Consider the following 15,737-nt stretch of genomic DNA (forward strand, 5'->3'; position numbering starts at 1 on the left):
CTTTTTTACACTGAGTTAGTTCTTTCTGAAGCTGATTTCAGTCTTCTCCTAGTATAACTACAAGACACAATGAAACATCAACCACACACATGAAAGTCTAGATGACCATTGTCTTTGCCTGTAATCCAGAGGCCCTAAATCTGATTCTCATTCTCAATGATTCCTTCAATTTTCAGTTAAAATACTATGCTCTGGTCTGAGGAAAATAGTTCAATGAGAAAAATACTTGCTGCATAATCTGAGTTTGTGTCCCTAGCACCATGTAATAAGACAGGCATGGAAGCTTGTGCCTACACAGCCCTAATAATGAATGTAGTGGAAGACAGGCAGATCCTGAGAGTTCAATGGCCAACTAGTCTATCAAAAAGGCAATCTCCAAGTTCAGTGAGACGTCTACCCTCAAAAATAATATGGAGAAAAATGTAATACACACATACACACGAATAAAAGATTAGCAAACACTGTTCATTAGGTCCACAGACATTATATACCTTTAACATCATAAAATTTTGTCTTATAGTACACTGTTTAAAGATAAGAATTTTCATACTGACTATTATGACTAAATATATTTTGAAATGTTTTTGAGTTTTCTAAAATCATTTAAGAAACCACATTTACACCAAATTATAATAGTTCAATCATTAACTGAGTTGAACTGGAAATACCAGAAGCAGCTATGGACCAATAGAAAATTATTCCAAATCATTATTCAAATAATTCCAAAATCTTGTTTTTTAAGTATCTTTTTAATTATGTGTATATCTATGACTGTGTGTGTATACATGAGTAAGGTGACTATGAAGGTCAAAAGAGACCTGAATCCCTAAGAGCTTGAGTTACAGGTGGTTCTGAGTCAACCATGGATGCTGAAAATAGAAATCTAGTCCTCTAGAAGAATATTATGCACGCTTAACCACTAAGCCAGCTCTCTAGTCTCCAAAATCTTTTGTTTTGTTGGTTTTTCGAGACAGGGTTTCTTTGTAGCTTTAGAGCCTATCCTGGAACTAGCTCTTGTAGACCAAGCTGGCCTCGAACTCAAAGAGATCTGCCTACTTATATCTCCTGAGTGCTGAGATTAAAGGTGTGTGTCACCATCACCCTGGCCAAATTCTTATTTTTAAAACACAGGAAATATGAACTCACAGAGGAGATTTGATCCTAATCTTAGGAGTACTGGAAATGTGATTAGCCTACATGTTAATTTACTACATTAACAACATGAAATATTAAGCCATCTTCAATTTAATTCATTTAAATTTATATTACTCATAAAAAACCCTGTAACCTAACTGTTAAACAGAGTCATTTACAACAGAAAGTCTCTATTTTAGAAAGATAGCTAAAATGACTCAGTAGTTCTGAAAACTTTACTATGTAAGTATGTTAATAGGAAATAATGATTTGATTTATACCTTAAATGTCGGAACAGAAAGTTGTTCAAATGATGATGAGCTTTCTTCACTGGTTGGAGTATCTAGGTCAAGGGGGCGATGCAATGAGGACTTGGAGGTTCTTTTGTTGGTAGGATGTTTAACAGACCAGTTAATTACTTGAAACTGAGTAAGGTAAGTCTGATAGCAACTCATCACAGGCTGTTGAGATGTGATCTGCTCAGTCTCTCCTGTTTTATCACCTTCCACAATGTACAGATGTTCTATGACTTCATCTTCACCACCTAATGCAGAAACAAAGGAAGCCTGGGAAGGGTGAGTTTTGAATGGAAGAGTTCGGGGATCTGTAAAGCTTTCTCCATGGACAGTAAGTGGTCCTTCTACACTGTGATATATAGAACCCCTACTGTAGTCAATCTGTTGCATTTGCTTTTTCTTCTTTTTTCTACCAGGATAAGTTCCAGGACCTTCATCACTGCTAATGGGCTCAAACTCTTCAGCTGCAGAGAAATAGGCTTCACTATCAGCCATTGACATACTGGAATCCATTGACCGATACTGATGAAATGAATTAGAGTCAGCTGATGGTGTGTATGGGAATGAACCAAAACTTCTCCTCTGTTTTGGTGAGTCTAGCACATTCTCATCACTTCGAGAGACATCACTACTAAACTGGACTCCAACTGTAACAGGCTGTTTGTCTCCATAAAAAGCAGCAGTGAGGCTCTTAGTACTACCAAGTCGGGTGGAACACACTGAGGCTTGCCGCTTCAGAGGAGATCTAAGAGGAGACTGTCCTACTGACTTGTCTTGGGTGTTAGGAGATACAGGACTGGTTCCTGAAATTTCTGTAGGAATACTAAAACAGAGAGGAAAACTGTTTTGATTTTCAGCCCACACACAATTTAAACATAAAGTACTTATATAATCAATTTAGTAATTTAGTAAGTTACAAATAAAAGAAAATCTAGAATTATACATTATAATATTGATTCAAAACAGCAAAACATTACATGAGTTCATATTCCCCATAAGCTAAAAAAAAATAGAACCATAAAACAAAAACAAGGCATCTTAAAAATTTAAAGACAAGGAACAATAGCACATTTATAGGGTTTTTTTTCTTTCCACATTTTCTAAAAGCTTATCTAGCAATATACACTTAACAGTGTTGTTAAAGTCAAGGGAAGGACTGAGGACTAGAGAGATGTATTAGGGTTTAAGAGTGCTTTCTGCTCTTGCAGAAGACCTGGCACCCCCTTGAGAGCTAACAACTGCCTGTGACTCAAATTTCAGAGGACTTTGTACCCTTTTCTGAACTCCAGAGGCTACTACACAGATGGGTACAAACAGACTCACACAGGCAAAAATATACACTTACATATATATTTATACACACACATACACACACACACACACACACACACACACACACACCTGCCCATTCTTTCAGTTGTGTTCCTCTAGAGTAGTGGTTCCCAACCTGTGGGTCGCAAACCTTTGGAAAGCCTCTATCTCCAAAATATTTACAATATGATTCGTAATAGTAGCAAAATTGTAGTTAGGTAGAAATAAAAATATTTATGGTTGGGTCAACCACAGCATGAGGAACTGTATTAAAGGGCCACAGCATCAAGAAGATTGAGAACCACTGCTCTAAAAACCTGTACTAAAAAAATCATTTTAATGACTCTGAACTGAAGGTCTCTATGAAGCATCCAAATATCAAGGTACATAGGCTGGAGGAACAAAGATTTTTGACTATAGTTTTTACATGTGAAAGATGTCAAGCAAGGATAATTCAAAAGAAGGAGTGTTCAACTGTTAATGTGCTAAGAAGATCAAAAAATGTTCAACAAATGAGAAGGACAGTATATGAATAGTAACAAAAATTCACTGAGTGGTAGAATAAGAAATATTTTTATTATAAATACATCGTTGCATTTTCTAATAGCTGCAAAGAAAATACTAATTTTATTTGGAAAGACAAACTGACATAAATATATGTTCAAGAAATAAAATATAAAATGTGTCAGTGGCGAGGAAAAAAGTTTCTTGTGCTAGTATTTTTAAGTAATTATAATCCAGTCATCATCAAATTTCTAAGTCTATCTGAATACTAACCTTGCTTGGCCATCATCTCTTTTGGTACCATGTAAGAAATCTTTCTGAACCAAGTGGTCATCAGCAACAGAAGAGGGGCTTTCCTTCTCAGCAGCCAGTAAGGGCTGCACAGCACTGGAGCTGCTATTCTCCTCTGAGGAAGAGGATGAACTGTGGGACCGTAAGGGCACCTGAAGACTAAGGTGCTGAGCTTTCCTCTCGACTTCTATTCCCACTGATTTGTTTTCCCATTCCTTCCTCTTCGTACCATTCACATTACCTAAACAAATAAAATGTGGACTAAATGACTGCAAACATTTTTGAAGGAATATATGAAAAATATAGCAATTTACTATAACTATATTTTAAAATATTGTTCTTTTTTAAGAGCACAAGTGTCCAACTTCACATAGTAACATGGTACACATTACAAAAAGCTGTCTACAAAATTCTGGATCCACAATCTATAATACATAAATTTTAGTTTTTTCTTCTTTAATCTTTCATGTAAAGACTTTGAAGACTAAGAGTAGATCAGTAGTAGGGAATGCACTAAGGACATGGAAACCAGCAGTTTGATCCCCAGCATGCATGTGCATACACTTTATGCACATAATTCATATTTACAGAATATTTAAAATAAGAGCATCATGTATTTCACTTAAGTTCACTTGTTTTAAACATTTTCCATATTTGCTATGAAAGCTGAATAGGAGCAGAGACTGTGTTATCTTCTATTCACTAATATATTTCCAGTGTCTAGAAAAACCTTAAACACAAAGCAATAAATGGATGCATAAATAATGAATTCACAGCTAGAGGACATCATCCCTGATGCCAAAGTTCCTAAGAACCCTTTAATATGCTACAAAAATGAGGGAGTAGGCACTAAGAGATAAAAGGATGGCTCTTTAGCTACCCAGAGCACCCACAGCAGAAAATTCGCTCAACTTCCCCTCTCCACCAGTCCTCCCTGAACTACTCAAAAATAAGTTACCTCTGCTGGTAAACAGAAAATACACTCTCTAAAGAGAATGCAGTTCCAAGTGAAACTCAAGGAGGGCAAAGATAATGCAAACTAGTACAATGACAGTTCCTCAGAAAATCTACCTCAAGACCCAACTATACCACTCCTGGGCGCATACCCAAAGGACACTCCATCCTACCACAAAGGCACTTGTTCAACCACATTGAGTAGCTTTATTCATGATAACCAGAACCTGGAAAAACTAAATGTCTCTCAACTAAAGAATGGATAAAGAAAATGTGGTACATTTATACAATAAAGTATTGCTTAGCTGTTAAAAACAATGGCATCATGAAATTTGTAGTCAAATGGATGGAACTAGAAAAGATCATCCTGTAACCCAGATACAGAAAGACAAACATGGTATGTACTCTCTTATAAGTGGACATTAGCTGTTAAGTAATGAAAAATCATGCTACAACTCAGAAAGGCTAAGTAATGAGGAGGGCCAAGAGGGAACATATGAATTTTCCTGGGAAAGGGAAATAGAATAGATTTTGTGTTTACTATGAGATCACAAGCCACTGAATCAACTAAGCAGGGTTCATTGGGGCTCACAGGTACTAAAGCACAAACATGGACTTTATATGGGTCTGAGCTAGGTCCTTTGCATATGTTATGGTTGTGTAGCTTGGTGTTCTCATGGGACTCCTAACAGTGGTAGTCTGGGGGTGTCTCTGACTCTATTGCCTGTGCTTGGGACCCTTTTCCTCCTAGGGCCTCATCGAGTTATGATAGAAGGGTTTATACCCAGTCTTTTGTATCTTGTTAGGACATATTCAGAGGATATCCCTGGTAGGGCTGCTCTTTTCTTTTCCTTTCTTCCTTTTCTTTTTTTTCCTTTTTTTTCTTTTGTTGTTGTTGTTTTTGTTTTTCCAAACAAAGTTTCTCTGTAGCTTTGGTGCCTGTCCTGGAACTAGCTCTAGTAGATCAGGCCAGGCTCGAATTCAGAGAGGTCCCCCCTGCCTTTGCCCTCTCCGCACCCTCCCCCCAATGCTGGGATTAAAAGCATGCATCACCAGTGCACAACTTCCTTTCTTTTTTTTTTTAATGGAAACAGAAGAGGAGTTAATCTGGGTCAGGGGAGGTATGATGAGGGACTGGGATGAGTGAATAGAGGGGAAGCTGTGGTTGGGCTGTAATGTATGAGAAAAGACTAAAGGTTAAAAAAAAGATTTATGGATTTAACAAAGCAAAATAAAACACTAAAATTCAAAAGAAAAACAAATTTGACTCACTTCCACATGACAGGCACTAAGTGAATTCTTAATTCTACCAGTATAAACTTGTTTATTCCATCCTGACAATACACATCTACACTTGGCTCCAGGAAGACTCAACAGTCAGAAACCACATACTGTAGGCACTAATTCCGATCTCCTTTACAGATGAATCCTGAGTAATTTAGTATCTATAACCTAAATCTCAAGAATTTCAAAGGAGATTAAACGCTGTAAAAATTATAGTTAACTTTGCTTTTGATCTGTTTGCATTAGAATTGGCTATCTTCCCCTCTTTGCACCAAGTATAAATTTTCCATAGATATTCTTCCTTGAGTTTGTGATGATTAGGTTTTAATCTGCAGGTCAGAAAATTAAGCAGTTCTTACTGTTAGTGCCAACTTTAGGATAGTAGAAAGAACATGGAAGCATCTTTAGTGACCTGGATTCCAACTTCTACTCAGCCATACAATTAGTTATATGACTTAGTACAACTTAGTCTCAAAAAAATTCTTCATTTTCCACCCTATAAAGCAGGGATAAACCAGGTACAGTGGCACAAAAAAGCTGGTAACCCTGGAGGCAAGAGAACTGTGATAATGAGGCTAACTACACAGCAAGAGCATGTTTCAAAAATACTAAATGACTAACAGGTATAATATCCACCTCACATGATAGCTTGAAGAAGAAATGGGAATGTCAGGGTTAACACTTTGAAATAAACATTATTCAACTAGAAGGTTACAAGAAGACAGCTATGTGCTAATATCCATTTTATTTTTAAAATCCCAAGAAATTTTAATTATTTGTAAGTTTTATGTGATAGTAACATTCCTGAAGTAAAATGTTCCTGAATAATAAGTATATATATTTGCATTACCATTAAACAAGGACTTAGCATGGCAGTCTAGCTGTCTCCTTCAAAAGCTTCTATGTATAGACAATCAGTCTGATAAAAACTATTTTTATTTTTAAAATATACCAAAAAAGGAACTAAGCCTTTTTTGAGTAGCCTAAGGGGAAAACACTAAATATTGGTAAATTATCAAGACTTTTTTTTTATATTTCACATGTATGTAATGTTGCAACTTTAAGCGGTAAACATTAAACTTAACTGTATAAATATAGAACTAGGAAGCCCAAAGAAAACTCATTTCTGAGGTCTCTGGAGAAAGACAACAATGAAATCTAAGTCTACTATGCTCAACAAGACACAGATGCACTGCTCAAGTCAAGCCAGTATCTAAAACAAAATCGCAAATACACTCAGAGAAGATGTCTCTCTTGACATGTTCAATTTTATTGGTAAGAAAAGTATCTTGAAAACTTAGTTGGTAAAATGGGGCATTGATGAAATGCTACAGATGATAAGTTAATTCTGTAAAAGTAAACTAAAGTGAGCTACAGGGAGCGGGTATATATGAGGACAAGCTTAAGCTAAGCTTCACAGGGAAAGCTGCCCATTATCATTTTCAACTGTAGAAGTCTGAATAGTACATCTACTTTTTGATCCTATGTCAACACCCTCAATAAAAGAAATACTACATTTTTCTGGCTTTGAGTTACTTGCAAAATGAATCTAGATTATTTTAACCCCTATCTGTAACAGTACTCAAAAGAATCAATTATATTGAATAAAGTAGCAGCACTCTCTCAGAATGGCACAGTGACAGGAAAGGTCAGCTCCAGACACACAACACATTTTTATTACCATCTACAGTTTTAGGGATTTCTTTAGTAATGATCCACTCTCCAGGCTGCAGCAAAGACTGGCCATAATACATATCAGATTCCGCAGTTATGTTTGAAAATGCAGAGCTACTGGAAGGTGTCAGCTCTTCAAGTTTGAAGAAATCTAGGCCAGTTACTGTGCCACCAAAGAACCTGCAACCGCCAAGACAGCCACACTTGTTCCTGCACTTCTTATTCTTCAAGGTATCATCTGGCCACAAAAACCACAACCTAAACAGAACCCAAAATAAAACAACATAGAAGAAACCTCATTAACAAATAAAAAAGATATAATAAAAAATGGCATATTAACTCAATTGTTAATATATATGAAAGTCAAAGTAAATATAAGCAATCATTTAGTAGTGCAGAAATGGATGGAAATAGAAAACACCATCCTGAGCGAGGTAACCCAGGCCCAAAAAGATGAACATGGGATGTACTCACTCATAATTGGTTTCTAGCCATAAATAAAGGACATCGAGCCTATAATTCATAAAAAATCCTAGAGAAGCTATATAAGAAGGTGAACCCAAAGAAAAACATATAGTTATCCTCCTGGATATTGGAAGTAGACAAGATTGCCGGACAAAAAATGGGAATATGGGGGTGGGGGGGGGATGGAGGGATGGGGTGATGGGGAGAGAAAAGTATGAAGTGGAGGATGGGAAGAGCTTGTGGGAATAGGATGGTTGGGATATAAGAAGGGTGGATATGGGAACAAGGAATTATATATCTTAGTTAAGGGAGCCATTCTAGGGTTGGCAGAGACTTGACTCTAGAGGGGTTCCCAGGTGTCCAGGAAGACGCCCCCAGCTAGTTCCTTGGGCAGCTGAGGAGAGGGTGCCAGAAATGTCCAGATCCTATTGTCATACTCATGAATATCTTGCATATCACCATAGAACCTTCACCTGGCATTGGATGGAGAAAATGACAGAGCCCCACATAGGAGCACCAGACTGAGCTCTCAAGGTCCTGATGAGGAGCAAAAGGAGGGAGATCATGAGCAAGGAAGCCAGGACCGCGAGGAGTGCTTTTACCCATTGAGACGGTGGGACAGATCTAATGGGAGACCACCAAATCCAGTCGGAATGGGACTGATGGAACAGGGGACCAAACCGGACTCTCTGAATGTGGCTGAAGGTGGAGGAGGTCTGAGAAACCAAGGACAATGGCAATGAACATGAACTCTACAGCATGGACGGGCTCACTGTGAGCCTTGTCAGTTTGGTTGCTCACCTTCCTGGACTTAGGGGGAGCTGGGAGGACCTTGGACTAAACATAGTGAAGGGAACCCTGATGGCTCTTTGTCTTTGGAGAGGGGTGGAGTGGGGGTATGGGTGGAAGGGAGGGGAGGGAAGGGGGAGGAGAAGGGGAGGAGATGGAAATCTTGAATAAAAAAATGAGAGAAAAAAAAACACAGCTGTATAACAGCAAGAAAAATGAAAATAAGAATAATAACAGGCTCTGGCAATTGTTTTAAAAGGTACAATCATTCCTTAAAAGCTAATGAAACCACGTGTAAGTATTCTTACTCATCCCTGAAATTTTGCAGAACTGCCAAAAGATTTTTCTGCAGTACATAATGGTGTGATGGTTTCTAGAGATGATAAAAAAAAAAGAGTGAAAAGAAGAAGAGTCTCTCATAAATTATTATTTGGAAACCATAATTTAAAGTGTACCCATGTTAAAATACATAGTATAGATTTCCAAAACCACACCATCACTACAGAACCTCAAATGATATATCAGGTCTTTGTGCATTAACCAAGGTATAGGAGCAAAATCACAGTAAGTCTTTATTTAAAATATCTTTAATCCACTCAAACTGTACGCTTTTCTTTAAAATTATCGAGTAACTTTCAATGGAAGCTAATACCACCACTCTTTAAAAAAAAAAAAAAAAAAAGACTTTCACCCACCTTTTAGTTCTGGCATCGTGAGTTTCCAAGAAATGTCTCTGTGCCTCATGTTTAGAATGGTGATCAGCAGCTAGTGCAATATCAACTGTTATAAGACCTAAGTTGGCTGACCCAGCTTCCAGCCAGTAGGCTCTCCGTAGCACAGCTGGCTGAAGTCCAATCTTGCAGTTATTTAATTGTTCAATATACTGTCTCACTTGAAAGTCCTGAATTGCAGCACTTATTCCTTCCCCAACTGACTGGTTGTGGAGGTTACAATTTGCAACCCGAATTGCACCCATCTAAAGTTGAATTAGAAAATGAAACAGAGCTGTAATTTCAGTATTATTAAGTATCTTAGCAGAAACTACAGAACTGGTGACTACTTTAAATAAAGTAAAACAAAGGTGGAAGAAACTGAAAGAATAAGGGAGAAGGGGAAATCAGGAAAGGAAAAGAAAGGAAGGAAATAAAGGTACAATTCAATAATATATGAAAAGTAGACATGCAATAAAAAATTAGCAGGAAGGGTTGGTGAGGTGGCTTAGTGGGTAAGGGAGTTTACCACCATTTATGACCACCTGAGCTGAAACCCCACAATCAAATGATAGAAAGAACTAAATCCTACAAACTGTCCTCTGATTTTCAACACAAGCACCTAGGCATTGAGCAGGTATGTACACCCCAGAACACACACTAAACAGACTTTTAAAATGTAAGAAAAAAATCTGTTTAAAGTAGGGCTGGCAAGAATGGCAAAGTGGGGAAGGAACACAGGCTGGCAGGCCTGGAGTTGGGTCCCAGATCCCATATGGTCAAAGGAGAGAACTACTCCTAAGAGTTTTCCTCTGACCTCCCTATACACATCTAAATAGGTAAATGATTTCTAAAGAGCAGATGCACATAAAGGAGCGTAACTACAAAGGAATAAGAGAAGATTAAGTATTGAGAGTATTAAATAATAATGAAACCCCAGGAACATAGCAGCACTTTATTTTAAAAAGTAAAAGCAATTCATAAAGCAGAGGGGATAAACAAATGCTTTTAGAAGCCAAAGAGAAAGTATAAAAGGTTAAAACCAACAGATATTCAAAACAAAAATGTTTTTTTTTGTTTTTGTTTTTTTTTTTGGGGGGGGTTTTCAAGACAGGGTTTCTCTGTGGCTTTGAAGCCTGTCCTGGAGCTAGCTCTTGTAGACCAGGCTGGCCTCGAACTCACAGAGATCCGTCTGCCTCTGCCTCCCACGTGCTGGGATTAAAGGCGTGCGCCACCACCGCCCGGCTAACAAAAATGTTTTATAATTATTTACTGAGTGAGTGAGAAAGGGAGAGGGTGAGAGAGAAGGAAGGAGGAAGGACACATTACTACCATGTGTCGTGGAATACACATGGAAGTCAACTTCATGGAAGTTGGTTCTCTCCTTCTACCATGCTAAGGCAAGATCTCTCTTGTTTCTGCTATGCCTCTGCAATTCTAACTGGCCTGCCGGACAGTCCTATCTCTGCCTCCTACTTTACCACAGGAGTACTGAGAGCACAGTCGTGTGCCACAACATTCAGCTTTTTAAGTGATTCTAAGTATTGTCTTTAAAAAATACATACCATGAGTATAAATACAACCTGCTATTTGAATCAATGTTATAGTAATACATAGGCAGAAAGTGGTAAGCACACTAACAGAAACAACACTTCAAGAGAACATAAAGAAAAAATTATGAATAGCCTATGAGATGACACAGTCCAAATGTTTCAAGAGATGGAAACTTGGTTTAGTAAAAAGTAAAAGAAAAATAATTTCCCTAAGAAACAAATGGTTACCTTTATATTTGTAGCACAACCATGTTCCACAATATAAATATCAGCTCCATCTACTGCTAAACGAGTCATGGTGTATTTTAAATCATCTGATGTTGGACAAGGCCCAGGAATACAACTCAACTAAAATTTTAAAAAAGGTAGTCCAACTATTAATTCATTATTTTGACACTTAGGTAAATCTCATTATTTAAGTAAAATTCTTGTTACATGTTAATTATTTACTCAATTAAGTTTCATTCTTTTATAAGGATAACTGAAATGGTAAAATATCAAATTAACCAACTAAAAACCCAGCCTTATGTAACCATGTACAAATTTCAAAAGTAGCAAATTTCTCAATCTCACTTTCTTACTACATTATATGTATGTATATATCATACATAGCATATACTATATTGTATATGTAATACTTACTATTGAGACCCAAATGTATCAGAGTAAACTGATGAAATAAACACATCACAATCTCGATATAAAGCCGCACAGCACTTTATAAAAATCACATGCACTGGCACACATGTCACATATGCATATTTTCTTACCACGCATGAAAAAATAAACTATGAATATTTTCATACTTAAGATAATACACACAAACCAAAGAGCATGTGAGGCATACTGGTAGCACAGCCACAAGAAGAATCAGTTGCTTTTCAGGGCAATCAATGCCCTACAATGATGGATTTCCTCTAGGAAAAATTAGAAGGGCAGACTTTCAAGATGGCTCAGCAGGCAAGGGCACTTGATAATCTAAGCCTCCAGAACTCACATGAAAGAGAGAACCAACTCCATAAGGTTGTTCTCTGACCACTACACAAGTCTGAGGCACCCATGCACACGCATCAAATACACATACATACAACAATAATAAACTGTTTACAACAGGGCTAAACAAAATAGCATGAAGTGACAAAAGAGGCACATCAGCAGTTGTATAAGGGCAGGAGCTGACTGAAATAAGAAAACAAATTTTCTAAGGTATAAAATGTTCTGCTTCTGCACGGGTGGTAAAAACTACACACATATATACAACATTTGTAAAACTTACATTGTACAACTTAAAGAGTGAAAATAACACACGTAAATTATGGCTCAATAAACCTGATTAATAAAAACTTTAGTAACAAAAATACTTTGCTATTTGATTTTTGTGGGGCATTGCTGCTTTTTTAACATAAAATTTTAGTGATTCATCAAATACAACTTACATAGTAAAAAAAACATAAAGGGAAGCACTATTAGGAAAAGAAAGATTCAGTTATTAACATCTTATCTGCCACAAAACTATAGTTATCTTCCTTGTTTGAAATTGCCATGATTTCTCAGTTTTCTGAAGTGTGTATACTTCCAAAACCAGGAGCACATGGCTCTCTCAAACTCACACAGGGCATGTAGTGACATAACACTAAAAAAAAAAAAAAAAAAAAAAAAAAAAAAAAGTGTGCATTTTACTGTCACCATAAACAGTCTGTAGAGGCTCCTATCTATACCCTATGACCCTTGTGGGGGTGCTAAAATAACCTTAACTGAAGGCAACTCAGTATTCTAAAGAGAACACATAATCTGGGGTGTTAGATATTGACAAATGCCCATACTAAAAGTATGTTTTGGGATGGTGTGTGAATCGAGTTACATAATGCATATACTTGGTCTTATTGCTTCAATTTCAAAATCTATATATGCACAGCTAAACTACAAATGGATAGTATCATACTGCAATAAGATATGAATCTTAAGAGTAAAAATGCAAAGTAATAAAAAATTCTGTTTTCATGTGACCTCATTCTAGATACAACTAAATAACTGGCTATAAATTTACAAAATCATTTATTCAAATTAGTGAGCTATTAACTTCAAAGCTATGTTCATTTGATTTAAAGCTAAGCCTAAAATGCATAAATGGTTATAACATCACCAGTAAGCTTGCTAACTTACCTTGGATTCACAGACCCGACGATCAATTCCATGCTGGCATATTATTACTGACTTTGGTCTTTCCAGTTCATACTCCCGACATACCACATGAAAAACAAACGTCTGCCCCCATTCTAAGAGACATGCTAGCTACAGATAATAACAGGTGTTAATACTATTAGCATTCTAAACAAGTGTTCAGTATTTAAAAGCTTATAAGGTCTAAAATAACCTGAAATAACTCAAAATTGTATAACTGCTACTTAATAAATACTGGTTAGCCAATGATTTTCTATGTTGAGACCATTTATAAACTTGCTACTTTTCATTTGTGAATGTCAATACATTGTTAAATGAAAATCAATTTCAACTAAAATTTCCACTTCAGCAACTTCTAAAGTAAATACTTTTTAAATCAAGGGTTATACTTCTAATTGTCTAAAGCTAACTCGATCCACTGCATAAATAACTGCAGAAAAGGGCACCTAAAACCTCATAATAAGATTTAATTTTGAAAAATCTAATTGTCTATGATAACACTGATTTTCAATTTTAAAAAACGAGGTACTTTGATGATTAAAGCATTTCTGTCTATTTAATAGCTTCAGTGAATAGAATAATTCTTCAGATTGTATAATTTATTAGAGTTGTTAACAATTAACACATTGAGCGATGGATACACATTATGTCATTCTAAAATAAATAATTTCAGCAATTAGGCTATATGAACTTTACCTTTAAAACAAAGAATACAATAAACATAAAATTACCTATGGATTAAAGTAATGTGGCTCCATATAAGAAAAGCACAAGTGATAAGCGATAAGTGATAAGTGATAAGTGATAAGTGTAATATATTCCAAAGCTAAATTAGCTTTAGCTTTAATATTACAGCATATTTAGCTTCCAATATTAGAGCATTGTTTTACCTCACAGAGTCTAAAATTCATGTGCTAAACAGAATTACATATTAGTCAATTATATATGGCTCAGAAAAGTAAACCTTGCCAACGACTTGCCTACCGCTAAGTTCTGGGAGTCAAGAATGCCTCCCATCAGCATGGCACTACTGGAATGCAATGACCATCAGGCTGGCTACTGCAATTCTTAGGAAGGTGAGTAAGGAAACAAAAAAAGTGGTAGGAGACAGTACTGTGAGAATGAACCTATGGAGACAGCAGTGGGAGAGCCTACCTGTGGTGCTGTGACTTTAGCTGTAAGGTTTCCAGCCTGCACATCAATCAGCCATGTGTATTCTAAAGAGTCACTTCCTAAGGGAAGACCTTCTGCAGAGAACATAGCATGTGCTCTCAGCTGGAGACCTGACAAATTGATGTGACCTTCCCTGAGTACTTCATCCACAGACGGTCGCTGCTGAAAACAACAGTAAGAAGTCCAAGAAAACACTGCAATTTCTAGTTGCTTTACCCTCTTACCCCCTCGCCGATATTCATTTTATAAAAATGTATAAAATTATGCTGTCTGGAAAGTAAGACTTCATAATTAACCTTGGGCATTTTGTGTTTAACTGACACAGTATCTATGGAGCCCACCACAAGGAAAAACACTAAATCCTGAAAGTATGCAGCGCTCAGGCAGGTAGCTGCTTCCATTAATGAAAACAATTTAGTACTCTGACAGGAAAGATAAAAGGTCAATCTTATAGTGAGGCTAGGAATCATGATATTAAAATGCTCATATGAAGAAGAAAACTGAGAGAAGACTATATAATCAAGAATATGGGGACTAAAAGGGGGACCAAGGTTCATACAGATTTTGAGGACTTTATATACTTACAATCAAAAAGAATGTATTTCAGAGAGAAATCGAAGACATTCAGAATTCTAAGCTTTTTAGCTAAGATTAAGTATCTATGATATACTTAGAGAAACAAAATATTCTAAAAAAAACCTGTTTTTTGATACACTGACTTCAGAAAACATTATTAAGAATATATGCAGGCTTGGGTGTATTCTAGTCTAATGATAGAATTTTGTCTAGCATACAAACCCTGAGTTTGATTGCTACCAAGACACACACACACACACACACACGTTGAAAAATGTCTATACTGGATATGTTTCCAATCTTTTCTATCATCTTTGTTCATTTATTAACACCTCCTATAAGAACCTTGCACAGTCTTCCAACATGTACCTTTTATCTTTTTGCTCCCACTCTACCAACAACCAAACAGATCTTTCAAAAATGCAAATATGATCAATTCTTGCCTCTAGACCTTACAACATGACACCAAAACACTACATACATCCTCTTGTGTACTTTTTATACTTGAAATTATTTATTTTAATTTCAATTTTCTCAATTTTATCTTCTCCCCCAAAATCACTTGAGTAATGACCATTAGTGTTTTGCTCACCAAGAATCTCACTTTATCTAACAATGTTACACGAAAAGAAGCTACTAACTAGCTAGACAGAGTTCTTTTGTTGGAGTCTTCAACAACGAAAATGCATTAAAATAATTTACAGACATTTAGAAAACTATTATTACTATGGTTTTTCTTTTGTGTTAGTGTGTAGGTCTTATCATGAAGTTAGTGTTCCTGCCTTACAATACATTTCTGAAAATGTACTTTTTAATACATTTTTTAAAGATAAGTGCTAAAT

General features: G+C 36.4%; 1 protein-coding gene across 8 annotated transcripts in view; it reads right to left on the reverse strand.

Moving 5' to 3' along the window:
- Window positions 1–15,737, reverse strand: part of Kiaa1109 (KIAA1109 ortholog) — a 178,000-nt gene that overhangs the window by 101,143 nt on the left and 61,120 nt on the right. For 7 of the 8 annotated variants that reach the window (XM_038346965.1, XM_038346970.1, XM_038346968.1 and 4 more), the window contains exons 23-29: window positions 14,302–14,481; window positions 13,129–13,257; window positions 11,194–11,313; window positions 9,398–9,678; window positions 7,456–7,706; window positions 3,519–3,777; window positions 1,416–2,253 (exon numbers count right to left, since the gene is read on the reverse strand). In XM_038346965.1, coding sequence (XP_038202893.1) covers window positions 1,416–2,253; window positions 3,519–3,777; window positions 7,456–7,706; window positions 9,398–9,678; window positions 11,194–11,313; window positions 13,129–13,257; window positions 14,302–14,481 — 2,058 coding nt within the window. The remainder of the gene's footprint in view (window positions 1–1,415; window positions 2,254–3,518; window positions 3,778–7,455; window positions 7,707–9,397; window positions 9,679–11,193; window positions 11,314–13,128; window positions 13,258–14,301; window positions 14,482–15,737) is intronic. The other variant, XM_038346963.1, reaches the window with a different exon arrangement.

Source organism: Arvicola amphibius, chromosome 11 (genome assembly GCF_903992535.2).
Source record: "Arvicola amphibius chromosome 11, mArvAmp1.2, whole genome shotgun sequence".
NCBI lineage: Eukaryota > Metazoa > Chordata > Mammalia > Rodentia > Cricetidae > Arvicola > Arvicola amphibius.